The sequence below is a fragment of the Pleurodeles waltl genome, chromosome 12 (genome assembly GCF_031143425.1).
Source record: "Pleurodeles waltl isolate 20211129_DDA chromosome 12, aPleWal1.hap1.20221129, whole genome shotgun sequence".
NCBI lineage: Eukaryota > Metazoa > Chordata > Amphibia > Caudata > Salamandridae > Pleurodeles > Pleurodeles waltl.
In genome coordinates this window covers 515340400-515354422 of record NC_090451.1, presented here as the reverse complement: position 1 = coordinate 515354422, position 14023 = coordinate 515340400, and the positions used below count along the sequence as shown (strand labels likewise).

Here is a 14023-nt window from a genome sequence, read left to right as displayed (position 1 = left end):
TACAACGCCGCATCATTCAAGGTCCCGGGAGCAGTCACAGACTCCGAGATCCTCGTTGCACTCCAAGTTATTGGGCCACTTGGGTAAGTCCTGTCATAAGATTAAGTTGAAGCGGTCTTTGACTTCTCCACATATGTCAGCTGACGAGATGAGGGAGCGTTCACATTCGAGGCCTGGCCCCGCAGTAAAGCTTGCGCCTGGGCTGATTCAGCACTTCTTTGACTTTCCAGGAGCTGAGCAATCCTTCCCAACTAAATGAATACTGTGAGGCTATGCGCCTCATATTTGGGTGGGCTGAATCCTCCGGTGTACCTTTGGGCCCGAGGGGCCAGCAGGGGCCCTTTTTGGTTCTGCATCGGCAGCTCTAGCCCCGGCTCCAATTGGGCCCTGAGGATCCTTTTCTGGATCTGGACCGGCACCAGTTGTTCAACCTCAACCTTCCCCGGCCCCAGTGCTAACGCTCCAGGCACCACTTGCATCACCGCCCCCCATTCTTATCCCTGACTCCGACTTGAAGCTGGAGGTGCGTCGCTCACCACCTTTCCCAGAGCCATCTGGAGACATGCCTTCCAGGTCGGAGCCTGAGCCCTTTTCCTAAGGACTAGGACTTGAGGAGGAGTGGCAGGGGGTCACTGAACCGTGAAGAATACTAACCCTATAAAGGCCCTAGCATGGACTGGTGTATGAAAATGGGTGAAGCCAGTGCCTGGACACTTCTCCAGATACTGGTATTCTCTCTAACCCTAGTGTGGCTACAGAGGAGGGAGCATCATTTGCAGTCGTGAAATGGAGGGCAGCTCAGGTCCTTGACCTCGAGCCCAATCCATACTCTACACAAACCTGTTGGAGCTCTTTGCCATTTGGTTGGTATTGAAAGCCCTTTTACCTTCCATAAGGGGAATGCTAGTGCAGCTGTTCACGGGCAACACCACCTCTATGTGGTACTGCACTACTGGACTTGGCTGGAACATCAGGGCATAACCCTGTTGGTTCAACACCTGGTGGGTTCTCTGAATGCCAGGGCGGACAAACTGCCTTCAATGCATTACGGATCACAAATGGTTTCTCCATCCAGAGGTGGTGAAATGTCTCTTTCAGCAGTTGGCTGAGCTTTCGTTGGATCTGTTTGCCTCCCAGAGAAGGTGCAGTGCCAGTAGTTTTGTGCTCTACAGTATTCAAGGCGGCTCTCGCTCAGAGACAATTTTCATTTCGAGTGAAGCACAGACCTCCTGTACACCTTTCTTCCCATGCCACTCCAGCCCAGAGTTCTCAAGAAGATCACAAATGACCAGGCCCAAGTCATCCTTGTGGCCCCGGATTGGGCACAGAGAGTCTGGTATCCCAAGCAACTGAGCATGGCTATCGATCCTCCGATCAGGCTGCCCAATCTGGAGAATCTTCTGTTGCAGCAGCAGGGGAGAGCCCTCGACCCAAACCTGTCAACTCTCCGCCTTCAGGGGTGGAAATTGAGTGGCAGCAGTTGACAGCTTTCGTCTTTCTTCCTGAAGTCATCTTGGCAGCTAGGCGTCCCTCTACCAAGATGGTATATGCTTGTCGTTTGAAAACATTTGGGGCATGGTGTGGCGAAAAACAAATTGTTCCCCTTTCTTCCCCTCTTTCCCAAATTCTACTTTTCATTCTGTCCCTTGCCCACCAGATCTCTGCTCTGGGCAGTCTTAAAGGCTATATATCTGTGATCTCTGCCTTTTTCAGTTGCCTGACCCGCCATCCCCCTTCAAGTCCCCTGTTGTGCATAGGTTTCTCAAAGTTCTTGTTAATCTTTTTCCTACTTCACCATTTATCTTGCCTCGGTAGGACCTTATTCTTGTTTTCACATTTTTGATCTGTGCTCCCTTCCAGCCTCTCCGGAACTGTCCCCTCAGGCTTCTTACGATTAAAGCAGCCTTCCTCATGGCCATCACATCTGCCTGAAAAATAAGTAGGCTTCTAGTTATATCATCCAAACTTCTATTCATTCATCCTGAAAATCTGGTGATTCACACTAGGGCCTCCTTTGTTGAGAAAGTGGTTAGTCCTTTTCACCCTGGCCAATCCATCACTTTGCCTACTTTTATGCTTCTCCACATCCCTCTAAAGAAGTGGAGCGATTCCATTGAATGGGCCCAAAAAGGGCGTTGTCGTTCTACCTTGATCAAACAAAAGAGTTCCGGGTGAACGACCAACTGTTTGTGGGGTATGTAGGAATGAAGAAAGGACGAGCTGTGCAGAAGCAGACCATCTCCATATGGGTCGTACTCTGCATTACGATCTGCTACTTACTGGCCAAAAAGCAAACCCCTAAGGGCTTGCACGCTCATTCAACCAGAGTCAAAACTGCGACAACTGTGTTAACTTGCGGAGTCCCTGTCCTGGACATCTGTCAGGCTGTGACATGGGCATCCTTGCACATTTTTACCAAACACTACTGCCTGGACAGTCAGGTCAGTAGAGATTGGTATTTTGCTCACCCGGTCCTGCAGAACTTCCTCATCTGAAATTGGTCCGCAGACTTACCTCTGGGAATGGTATTTGTTGGGTATCTATTCTAAGGTAAAGAATATGCAGATAGAAGTCTCCATCAGATGAACAAGTTACTTACCTCCAGTAACTCCTTATCTGACAGAGACTAAATCTAGCAACAGATTCCTTACCGGCCCACAAATCCTCCCCACTCAGCGAACAGATTTCTAGGTACCGGGCTGTTAGATTGATGACTTTATTCTGAGCCTACAGATGTAAGTTCAACTGTTCACCTGTGCCTGGCACCTCGAGGAGAGACTGTTATTCATGGAGCGTATAGTGGTGTCAATGAGGTCTCAAAACACCTCATTGACACCAATGATCAGCCAGATCCTTACACAGGTTATACTTTTCCTGGGCGTACTTACACAATAAAGATGAACAATACATACTGGAACAACAGATATAAACACATCTGGTGGAGAAAGGATTGGTAAATCTTTTTCCTGTAGTTCTCAATGCTTTGTCTCCTTTTCTGTTGAGACATTGAAACCTTGGTTTTAAGCCAGTTCTCTTGGGCCTGCACAACACAAGGGCAATTAGGCAATCCTTGTCCTACCATCTTCTGTGATAAGCAGTGGTGGGCAGAGACCCTTGGGGGATCTGGGTTACAATTATACAAATTTTATTTAGGACTAAGCAAATGCTTTGCCTGCTTTCTAAATTTAGACTATTGTAATTGTGCATCCTGTTTTATATAGTCATTTTTGTAAGTTTACTATATTTGGGGCCTATCAGAGCTGTAAACACAGGCAATCACAGCAGCAGCATACAGTCCTTCAGCAGTGGTAGTCAGGCTGGTGCGGTTTCGGTCTGCATCATATACACTTAATCAGGATGACAGATCTGGAGTGTATCTGTTGCAGATGAAGTCTGAAAAAGAAGGAGCTACAATAGCCCTGGCGGTCGGTTGTGGACATGTAGGAGAGACAGCTTTTTCTTTGCAGCTTATGGGAATGGCTCTGGAGATGGTGGCCTTCAGTTGCAGCTTTAGATCGGGTCCCAGAGGGACCAATGGTGTGACGTGCACTCATGTGGAGTGCTTCTTGCAGAATCACACAGCTCTAAATCTGCAGGAGAAAGCAGGAACTCACGACAACACTGATGGGCTAAATCACATGGTTCATCTTGCACAGTTATTCTCTACCCTCAGTTCCCCAGTACTTCAAAGAGCCTGATTGTTAAGCCTCTTTCAGAGCACCACAGAGCAATTGACTTACTGGCCCTCACCTGTGTAGGTAGAGGTAATTTTATTCCGATGCACAAATGTGCATCCTACTGTTGTTCTGCAAACTGGGCCAGGTGAAACCCCTTCACCACTCTCAGTGATAGTGATGGCAAGCAGTCACAGGATTCTAAAGTAAGCACTGTAAGCATGCGCAAGCTCACCCCTCAACACACATTAGTGTTGTAACTGATTGCTGAATCCAGTGCTTAACGTTCCTCGGGAAAAGTACTTCAATAAACACTAGAAATAGATATTGTTTACAGAGAATGAACATAATGCAATTTTAATGTCTTGAGTGCTGGAGGATGTCTGTGCCTCGTACCTCTATTGTTGCTAGTTCCCCTCTTTTGGTCCACGCAGTTTCCTCCTGGAGTCAATATCAGGCATGATTAGGCTGAGGTGCAGATTACTCCTGTACTTTGTAAATGTACGCAGTCTATTCACAGTTCACTGTTTCTCAGCCAGCGAGTCTCTCAGTCTGCATTTGGGTTAGAACTTTTAGGTGCCCGCTCTCTCCTGTAGGTTAGCACAAACCAGCAGTTCCTCCTTGCCTCCTCAGGAGGTCATGTCTGTGGTGATATTGTTGCTCCTAGCTGTCAGAGACAGCTGCTCCTGGGAAGCCCAGGTTCACACTGGTGGTTTTGCTGGGTCCACTCATAAGTTAAGTCCCCGCACATGACTCACTTGCTGATGACCACTGTGACTCTGATCATGCCACAGTTTCAGGTTGTGAAGCAACTTTTGGTGCACTTCTAATGCAGCGACAGTGGCTCAGGTTATGCTACAACTTCAATGCAGGTACAGAAGGTCACGTCGCATTATATATTTCTTGCACACACAGAGGTGTAGTTCACACTACATTTTCGATGCAGGCATAGTGGCTTAGGTCAGGGGGTGTTTTTAATGTAGGCACACCAGCTCAGATCATGGTACATTTTCATGTTTCCTGCTAGGCATCACAGTGGGGAGTTTGGGGCCCACCGATACCAGACAAGCAGATTGCTCTGTGTAGCCACCCTCTTCTGGCAGACCCACCATGCTGGGCTCACACTGCACCTCACTCGCCATGGACAGTCACTTATGCAGGGTTGGCAGGCTCCTTCCTTTCCTCAGCAGGTAGGCTGCTGGTGTCTAAGGGCTTCAGGTTAGGGGAACAGTTCTTCAGCAAGGCTAGACTTGGTGATGTCCCTTGACCTCTGGGAAGCTGGCTGTCAGGCCAGCACCAGCTTTGGTTGGACAGCAGTCCAATGAGTACTCTGTGGAGCAATCATTTCTTTGGTATAGAGAACTGGAAACTGGAAAAGGGAGGTGAATGGGTCTCACTATTAGATAGTAAAAGCAGTGAGGAAATGGGGATCATCTGTCTGCAGTTTCAGAATTGGTTTGGGTTGTTTTGCTTTCAGGTGTCCTTACCTGGCTGTCCTCCAGGCAAAGGGCCTGATTCACATACTGCACTTTTGAGTAAGTTTAGACTTGATTAAGTTGACTACTTTGCAGCATTTACAAGCTGCACGTTTGTAGTAACTTACACTTTTGTAGTAACTTACACTTTTGTAGTAAGCCTGACAGAACACATGACCAATCACTGGTACTGCAACACTATTCCGTAGAATATAATAGAGATATGGATAGGGGAATAACCATCTTGGAATGGTTCCTAGAATGGTCTCTGCCTTAATTACTGTAAGGAATGCTGGGAAAAAGAAAAATACATGGATGTCAAGCAACCACAGAATAGTAGTAAGAATTCTGGGTCTGAAACAGGAATGCTAGTACTTGTCATGCTGGATGAACGCATGGTCTGCAACAAGTGAATAAACTACCGTAGGAAGCTCCAGAAGCGTGAGACCCTGGTTCTCCGACAAGCTCACAGACTTGGCCCCAAGAGCCTTCTTCAGCCGGGTGTGACAGTAAATCACTCCCCTGCCCAGTGCTTGTTTTAGTAAAAAGAGGTGTATATTAATCTCATAGCATAACAAAATACTACGCACAATAATCGGGGTTCACATATAGGGTTGTGCAGAGTACAACGGTTGGGGTCTAGCCAAGTTCTACAGATGTCACACTAGCTTCAGAGTTCGAGCAGCAGTAGAAAGATCGAAGGCAGGAATCAGGCACAGATGTGAGCTCTAATTAGATGCGCAATGAGGCTGTGCAAGCCACTACTCTCTTTGTTAACCTGAGTGCCAGTTTGTATCGTATCTTAAGCAAAAGGAGTTTATGCTGGCAATAATTAATCGCTCTAACTTTCTCAATTATCTTTCTGAAACTAGTTCACAATCTCTCAGTCTCTCATTTCAGGTCCCATGTTACCTGTATCTTTGAACGTTGCTTGGCACAGAGTTTGATTGCACAGTATTGCCTTGGTCAGTGGAAGTAGGATTGCAGGCAGCTTTCCCACCTCTTGGATCTTGCTTGTGGGTTAAAAACAGCACCTAAGGACTCTGCAGCAGTCATCTTTTGCAATCAAAGCCTTCAGGCTGCTGGGTGCGTTCGCAAGGTTTTTGCAGGACTCTTAGCACTTAAGGCAGAGGCAGAAAAGGTCCTTCTGGTCATGTCTTGGTGACACCAGGCAACACGGTGTCGTTTGGGGCTTTCAATACTTCACTCATTTCACCCCATGAACCAGGCAGGAATGCTGAGTGACTCCTAGTAACTTAGGTCAGTGCCAGTTACACTCTTGTTGTCATGTCTGCTCTTTTAGGTGCTCCACACTGTAGGATGAAGGTTAGGCTTGTCCTTTTGGATGGTCTATCCTCCTGCAAGGGAAGACACACGCCTGCTTCTAGGCACTAAGCAGAGCAACAGCTCTCCATTTACTTGTGCAGACTGCAGGTGATGTTATTCCCCTCATAATGATTGGCTACCAAACAGACACCAGCACCGAACTGCAGGAGCTCTTTCAGTATTGTGCAAAGTACTCCTTTCCCAGGTCAAGAATAAATTAAAACTGGAAAACAAAGTGGGGTGGTTTGGGTCCCTACTTTCTACTGATTTTCCAGACAAGATGTTGATCCACTATCGGAAGTCCAGGAACTGGTTTGTTGTAGTTTCATTTGAAATTTTTATTTGTGACAGCAGTGCAGGCTTAGTCTTTGTGCAAGACGATGGCTCTTCCAGTAGGTAGTGACGATGCTGGCTCCAAGTAGGATGATCCTAAGCATAAACACAATGGAGTGTGACTACCCTGTATCTATCTTGCATCAGTCTCCCTGAACTAGCACTGGAGGAAAGGCAAAAGGGAAAATCCTTCCTTAGAAACTTCTCTACCTCTCACAACAGAATCTGCTAACTCTCCCCACCCTTACCATAAACCAAATAGCAGTGCTCTGGAAGGACTAATCACCATTCCCCTGCTAAAAGTTCCCCATAGAATTTTTAAGGGTAAACCAGTCACCACTATCCCACACTTCAGTGACTGAAGCTCCTCCCTTCAGCTCCAGGAATGTAAGAAGTAGGGTTACAACTTAGAAGCCTTTTTCCAAATGCAAATTCTCTGCAAATACCTCAACTACTTCATGTTCAGTGTACTTGAGTGCCAGAATTCTCCTTATGTCGGCATGGAACATATAAGTAACATTTAGTTTGCCTAAAGACTCTTGTGCAGACTTCTGGATTCTCTGAAGAGCACCTAAATGTTCCTGTACTGAAGTAACTAACTGATGCAAATTAAATTAGATCTTATGGTAATACTTTAGATTGATGTCCACCCATATAAAAAAAGCTAACACCACTGTAGCAGAATACTCAGCATTATTATAGGTTAATTATGCTAACCATAACATCTTACTCCAATCCTCTTATTAAAGTAACTTTTGGCATATCAAAATATTTTTTAACTCACTAGCTCGGTCATCTGTCTGGAAAATGTAGTTTCTATTGAATCCACTTGGGTGTTCAGTGAAGGGCAAGCGTTGCAGCCAGGAAGCCTCACGCCAAGTGATATCCACGCTCTGCATATACCGCTAACCGTCTCTGTATTATAAGACTCGAGTACTCCTGAAATTCGGAGGTGTGCATCTCTGTGTCTACCTGGCATATAGGTGAGCGTGAGCCATGAATCACGCCATTTGCCACCAAGAAACAGTCTGATAATCTACAATCTTTTTAGCAGTAAAAATACCTGTGTTACATCTGCTTATAAACTAATAGTTCCTCTGCCACTTCAGTGTGCAACCAATGGGCATCTATCTGGCTGCCTGCAACCAGTGCACCCCATATGCTTCTCTTCTGTCGTGTCGCTCCTGGGTGGACCCATTGGGCATTTATCTGGCTGCCTGCATGGAGTGCACACCACGTACTGCTCCTCTGTTGCTCCAGAAGACTGTAGTTGACACTCATACTGGCTGTTGGTAACAAGTACATGCAAAGGGTGACTCCTTTTTCTCTTGTGGATGAACTCTAGTAAGCAAAGAATTAAAGAATTGATATCTTTTGAAGACAAAGTGGTGAATGTAATTTGGAGGATGGGCATTAAGTTGTGGACACGACTGCCCTTACTACTGTTCTTTCACCTCTTTCTCTCTGTCTTTACACTAAACCTAACTCATTTTTCCAGCAGACACTACTAGACACCACCTGACTGCTGCACCTGCCTAATAATTTATAAATCTTCGGGCAAAGACACAGATCATCTACTGTGGTGTCTCTTACTCACTTGACTAAACATCATGGTGTCCCCCTGTGGCCTACCACTGCCCGAGGGCTTAGGATCTTGTTGCTCCCGTGTTGACTCGGTGTGGTCTTTCCTGGTGGCACTGCTGCCAGGGTCTGGGACTGTCTCTCCTGTTTTGACTCCATATTGTACTTTGTGGTCGCCTAGCACTGCCACCATGGGCTATGATTCTATCACTCCTGTGTTGAATCTATATTATACTTATTAAAATGTCTTAGCACTACCACCAAGGGCTAGGATTATTTTGCTTTTGGGATGACTGTGTACAATATTTTATTTGTACCACGACTGACAGATATTAGCTATGTTCTTGCATGACTGCTCACATGCTCACTACTCAGCCTCATGTGAGGTCACCTAGCAGATGCATAATAATCTCTTATGGACATAAGATATGGAAGATTGCTTGACAGTTAGTGACTACTTTCCATAACAGATTGCTTGGCAGATTGCCCAGCAAACTACTTACAGTCTGTATGACAACTGTGTGAGAAACAGCATGACAAATGGTAATGCAATTTGCTTGACAAATGTCCCAATGCAGTAAGTATCTTACATATCTGCAAAATGCTTGAGCACCTTGTCAGGGGTAGAAAACATTACATACATGTTGGTACAGTGCAATATGGTGTCAAAGTTCTTAATGGTGTAAAGCATCCTTCATGACTCAAAACACACACCTTTATCCTCCATATGTTAGGAAGTGCACAATAGATTATTGAGATGTAAACTGAACAATGTATGGCATTGCATGAAAACAGCATGACAGACTGTATGACTAAAGCACTAACTTTGGGCGCCCACTGAGTAGCATACTACTCTTCCACAAAGCACGTCAGCACCTCGAAAGTAGTAGTAAGCTTTATATAAATACCCATATCATATTGTATCAGTGTCTGATTCCCCATTCATAACCACTGGCTTTTCCTCTGCAGATGACATCCAACATCTACTGCGTGAAACAGAAACATTAGGATGGTTGCACTTAGAGCGCAGGTACATTAAGTGCAGGTATGCACAAGGAGTTGAAGTTGGCATGGCATGCATGAATTATGACAACAATTGCAGCATAGGCTGCTTTAAATAAAAAAAAGGAGGAGAAAAAGCGAAATAACGAACACATTAGAAAATGACAGACATTCCCAGTGGTACATAATCACCAAGAGTGCGAAAAGTAAATTGGCACATGTGGATGATAGACTGGTTTTGGGGAGGTACTGCATAAGTGTGCAAACATGCTAACAGATGTCCAGAAAGTTGGTTAAAGAGCTTCTAGAAACAGCTTTCGGTACCGTTTCTAGCAAGAGTGAGAGTAGAAAAGAGGCAGGAATATCTTGCTATAAAAAAATATTGGTATTGATCCGGAAAGTACAAGTGACTGACACAACATAAGGTTTACACCTCAACATCAATTGTTTTTCAGGCAGATATGCCAGACATTTTTCAGGATTTTCTGCATTTTTGCCTTCGTTCAACGGGAAGAGGTATGCCCACATGTGCTATGGGATTACATGTATGTTCACTAGTTGAAGCTGAAAGTGGAAAGAGGTTTTTAAGGTGAGGCCAGAAGAAGCAAACATAGAGGGAAGTTGGAAAAAATAATAATGAATCCTGCTCGCTGAAGTGCTGAAGGCTAATACTAAAAGTCCTTTTTTGTTGAGCAGTGCACCACTCCTTTGCTTTAATGCCTTAAGCCTGTTTTCTGATGTCAGTAAAGGTTTGACATTTGGCACATGTCCAGTAGCATGTGTTTCATGGTTCCAATCTCCTGCCCTCCTACCTGTGCAAAAACATATCTACACAATTCCACACAGACACAGTTTTATCTGCAACTTCACTTGAGAGGCCAGTGACTTACTGATTATGGGATCCGAGTTATGCTGTCTTGTCTGGTCACTCTTGGCCAGGATCTATTTTTTAAACACTTTTTATGACGTTTATGTATGACACAAATAGTGTACAGCAACCCACAAGACACTGTTTATAACAAATGTAAGTGAAGAAATTGTATCAAGCGATGTAAACATTTTAGATGTAAATCATACAACTTTAGTCCTCAAAATATCACCACCAATCCCCTCGTACCTTTTTGTGCTTCTGTTGACATCGCCTTATATATTGGTTCCTCCACTGTGGCACACCATTCCTCACCAAGGGTCCATTCTACAAGTGAGGGGGGCCTCTGAGCATCAGTGACGATCAATATCTCACTTGTCCTCTAGCAGACCTACTGCCACCAATAATCTAGTTGCTCTGAGTCTCATTCTACCAACAGTTTTGGGCAAAATCCTGTGGCAGGATTCACAAATTTATTGTATAACACACCACCCACATGTTGTATGATAAAATGTCTCCACTTCAGATCTATACTGAATACAACATGGGTTTAGACCACTTTTCCGTCTGCTCAGTCTGGATGGGCTATAAGAAGATACATCATTTGGATAAGTCTCATTCTTGTAGAGACTACAGGGAACCTAGGGGCCATCCTTGCCTCTGCCCAGTCCACGTCCACGTCAAGATCTCAAGCCATGCAGTCGTGACAGCCTTCAGAAACTTTAGTCACCTCTGCCCATATGCTCTCAAGTCTTTGAATTCCACATGTATTTGCACGAGTGGCATGTGCATGCATTTCATGTAAAATCTTGATGGCTTGAAGTTCAAGTGTTATAGTCCTGCATCTTATAGCAGCATAGTCACACATCTTTAAATGCTTTTCTTCCTCAGGGATGCCCATTTAACCATGTGCATTTTAATTCTGTTTGTCTCAAAATTTGATATGGTTTTGCAGAGTCATCAGAACTACATTATACCTGCTATATTGCCTGCACATGAACGCATGCCTCTACTACTGGGCATCTGACTTTGAAGGCCTAAGATCTACCAAGTGGGTCTACGATGGAGAGGGAAACAGGTAAGTTATAATACTTTCTGCTTACATGGATCAATTAAATAAGGTTGTAAATGGCCATTTGCCATTAATTGAAGCCTCCACTCATGATATTCAGTGCAGAAGTAAACCCTTTGCTATGGTACTTTAGTGTGATTAAACTCCTCTCTATAGAGATCCTCTCTTGTTTGAGGTGGGGTTACATCTAAAGGCATCTGCTTGGGATTGCATTTATTGGCGAGGAGGAATGTTTATTTTCTGTGATCATTTATGTTTTAAGTTCTCTAAAGAGCTCACCCTAAACAGAGGAATGAAAAGTCAAATCACTCGCACTTCTTTATATTTGAAGGCATTCCCCTCAGGGCCATGAGAGAATTCCAGATTGCTTGTTTATTCATTCTCTGATCACACTCTCAGAGAGAATCCAAATTGTGTGAAAAACTACTTATGTACGAGGGCCACCTCCAATTGTAAACTGATATTCAGACACCCATGCATCTTCAACTATTGTGTCCTTGCCAAAGTGCACCTCAGGCTCTGTTTGCTGCCAGTTGCATGAGTAACCAATTTGGGATGGGGTTGTGCCATTCTAGTCCCATTCAGAGCGTTGCCTGCATTTTTGTGATTTGTTTTTGTTTGCATGTGATCCCTACCAGCTTTAAGGGATTAACCTCATGTCACTATTGATAGGGCACAAATATGTCAGGTTGTGATTATCTCTTTATGGCCTATGGATGCAGTTCCATGGCACTCCATCCTCTACTCTAGTACAGAAAATATGATTGCATTCCAGTAAGAAGAGTGACTAAAATGTAAATAAATTAGAGAGTTATTTATATGTCAGACTATGCAGATGCACAGTAGGAACACATGCATCCTCTCAGGAAAGAAAAATAATGCCTTTGTATTTCACCACAGTTACATTCGGTGCTACTATTGGGCTGTGAAGACGCTGATCACTATTGGTGGCCTCCCTGACCCTGTGACCCTCTTTGAACTGTGGTTCCAGCTCCTTAACTACTTCATGGGAGTGTTCGCCTTCTCTGTAATGATTGGTCAGGTAAATCCCTCTTACCCTAAAAAAATGTCTCCTTCCTTTGTCATAATTCAAGGGTAAACCTAAAATTCTCTTCGATTCATCAAGGTGTCCAATGTTTAGATTTCAGCCCTGTATCAGGAAGGATGATTGACTAATGTTAGAGCAAGTGTTAGACAAAGGGAGATGTATTAACTGAAGTTGAATCCATCTGCTGGTGTTGGAGCCCATTTTAGTGCTTACATTATGCTACACGTATACGCTATGTTATTGTTTGTGCCACAGTAATTTCAGAGTGGTAAGAAGACCAACACGTCTTCTGGTGTTGATGGGAATAGTAGAGGTGATACTATTTGTTTACAAAGCTACAGATTACTAAACACAATCTAAATGTCAAAACTGATATTAAGTTTGGTGCTGGCATTGCAGGTAAGGGCAATGTTACTCTGAGAACTAATGTTGAGACTATAATATATGTGGCAGCATCAGTTTTCCAATCACGATGAAGTAAATGTTAGGCATAAAATTATAGGCAATAGTTTGATGCTAACATAAATAATAAATGAAAAGTGCCCATTAGAGCAAACTGTAAAACCATTTATCACAATATTATGGTTAATGGTGGAACTGAGATTAACTCTTTTGTTCTAATCCATAACTTAATATCAGGTTTAGACACTGTGGCTATGTCTAAGCCACAACTAATGATACATTTAATGGTTAGGACCTATGTTGTAGAGTGCAGTAGATGTGAAGCAAGAACTGAAGTTGCACTTGATAAGAAACAAAGTAAATGTTAATTGCCTTAGTATGTAAATACTGGCAGTCTAATTTATAGATTTTCTGGCATTCTTCTGTCTGCCATTATGTTGGTCCTCTGTCGCAGGGGCAGTGGAAAAATACCACATGTATAGTGCAGGGGGGAAGGTTTCTCCATCAAAGTGTCTGCTTTTGCCATGGGAGGATGCTCTTTGGGTTGGCAGATTCTGCTATTACTCTAGTGGATTGTGAAATCCTTGTATTTTGTGCATAGATGTTCAGAAGAGTTAAGCGAGTATTCTGATAGAGTTCCTGTAGTTTTACAAACTGGTCCTCATTTTCTCATTTTACCTTTGCCTCCCCCTTCACCACACTTGTTTTACACAGGATTCCCAGTCCTGCATTTTTTGAGGCCGCAGAAGCCCAGTATAGATTTCGATATGATCTTTGCTTCATACAAAAGAAGTCCTTAGGGAGGTCGTGGATCTCCTGGAGGTAGACCACATCAGGATCTAATTTTAGAATGTAACTGCATACTTCCCTTCCAGGGGATCCTCATCGATAGTCTTCAGCACTGAATAGTCCCACCCACATGCGGGATTCCCTGAGCACTTTAAAATAATATTTATAAATATAATATACTTATATATATACATATATTTGCAACTAATAAAAGGCAAAAGAAGGCTACATTTAATTTTATTTTCATTTAAAAAAAGAAGCCATAGATCACTATGTCATTGAAAATGATAAGTGATCATAGAAAATCTTTCACAATTTTTTTAAAACCAAAAATGAAAAGTAAATGAAGGACAAAATTAGCCAGTAGGCTGCAGAATAAAGCCCAGAGAACAAAAACTGACTTTGTACCATGAAGAATCTCACCACACACCTAGTATCCCATCATGCCCCGCA

General features: G+C 43.8%; 1 protein-coding gene across 1 annotated transcript in view; it reads left to right on the top strand.

Annotated features, from left to right (window-relative positions):
- CNGB1 (cyclic nucleotide gated channel subunit beta 1) overlaps positions 1-14023 on the top strand; it is a 1925718-nt gene that overhangs the window by 1416345 nt on the left and 495350 nt on the right. The window contains exons 33-34 of the mRNA XM_069217388.1: positions 11215-11337; positions 12232-12373. Of these exons, the coding sequence (XP_069073489.1) occupies positions 11215-11337; positions 12232-12373 (265 nt within the window). The remainder of the gene's footprint in view (positions 1-11214; positions 11338-12231; positions 12374-14023) is intronic.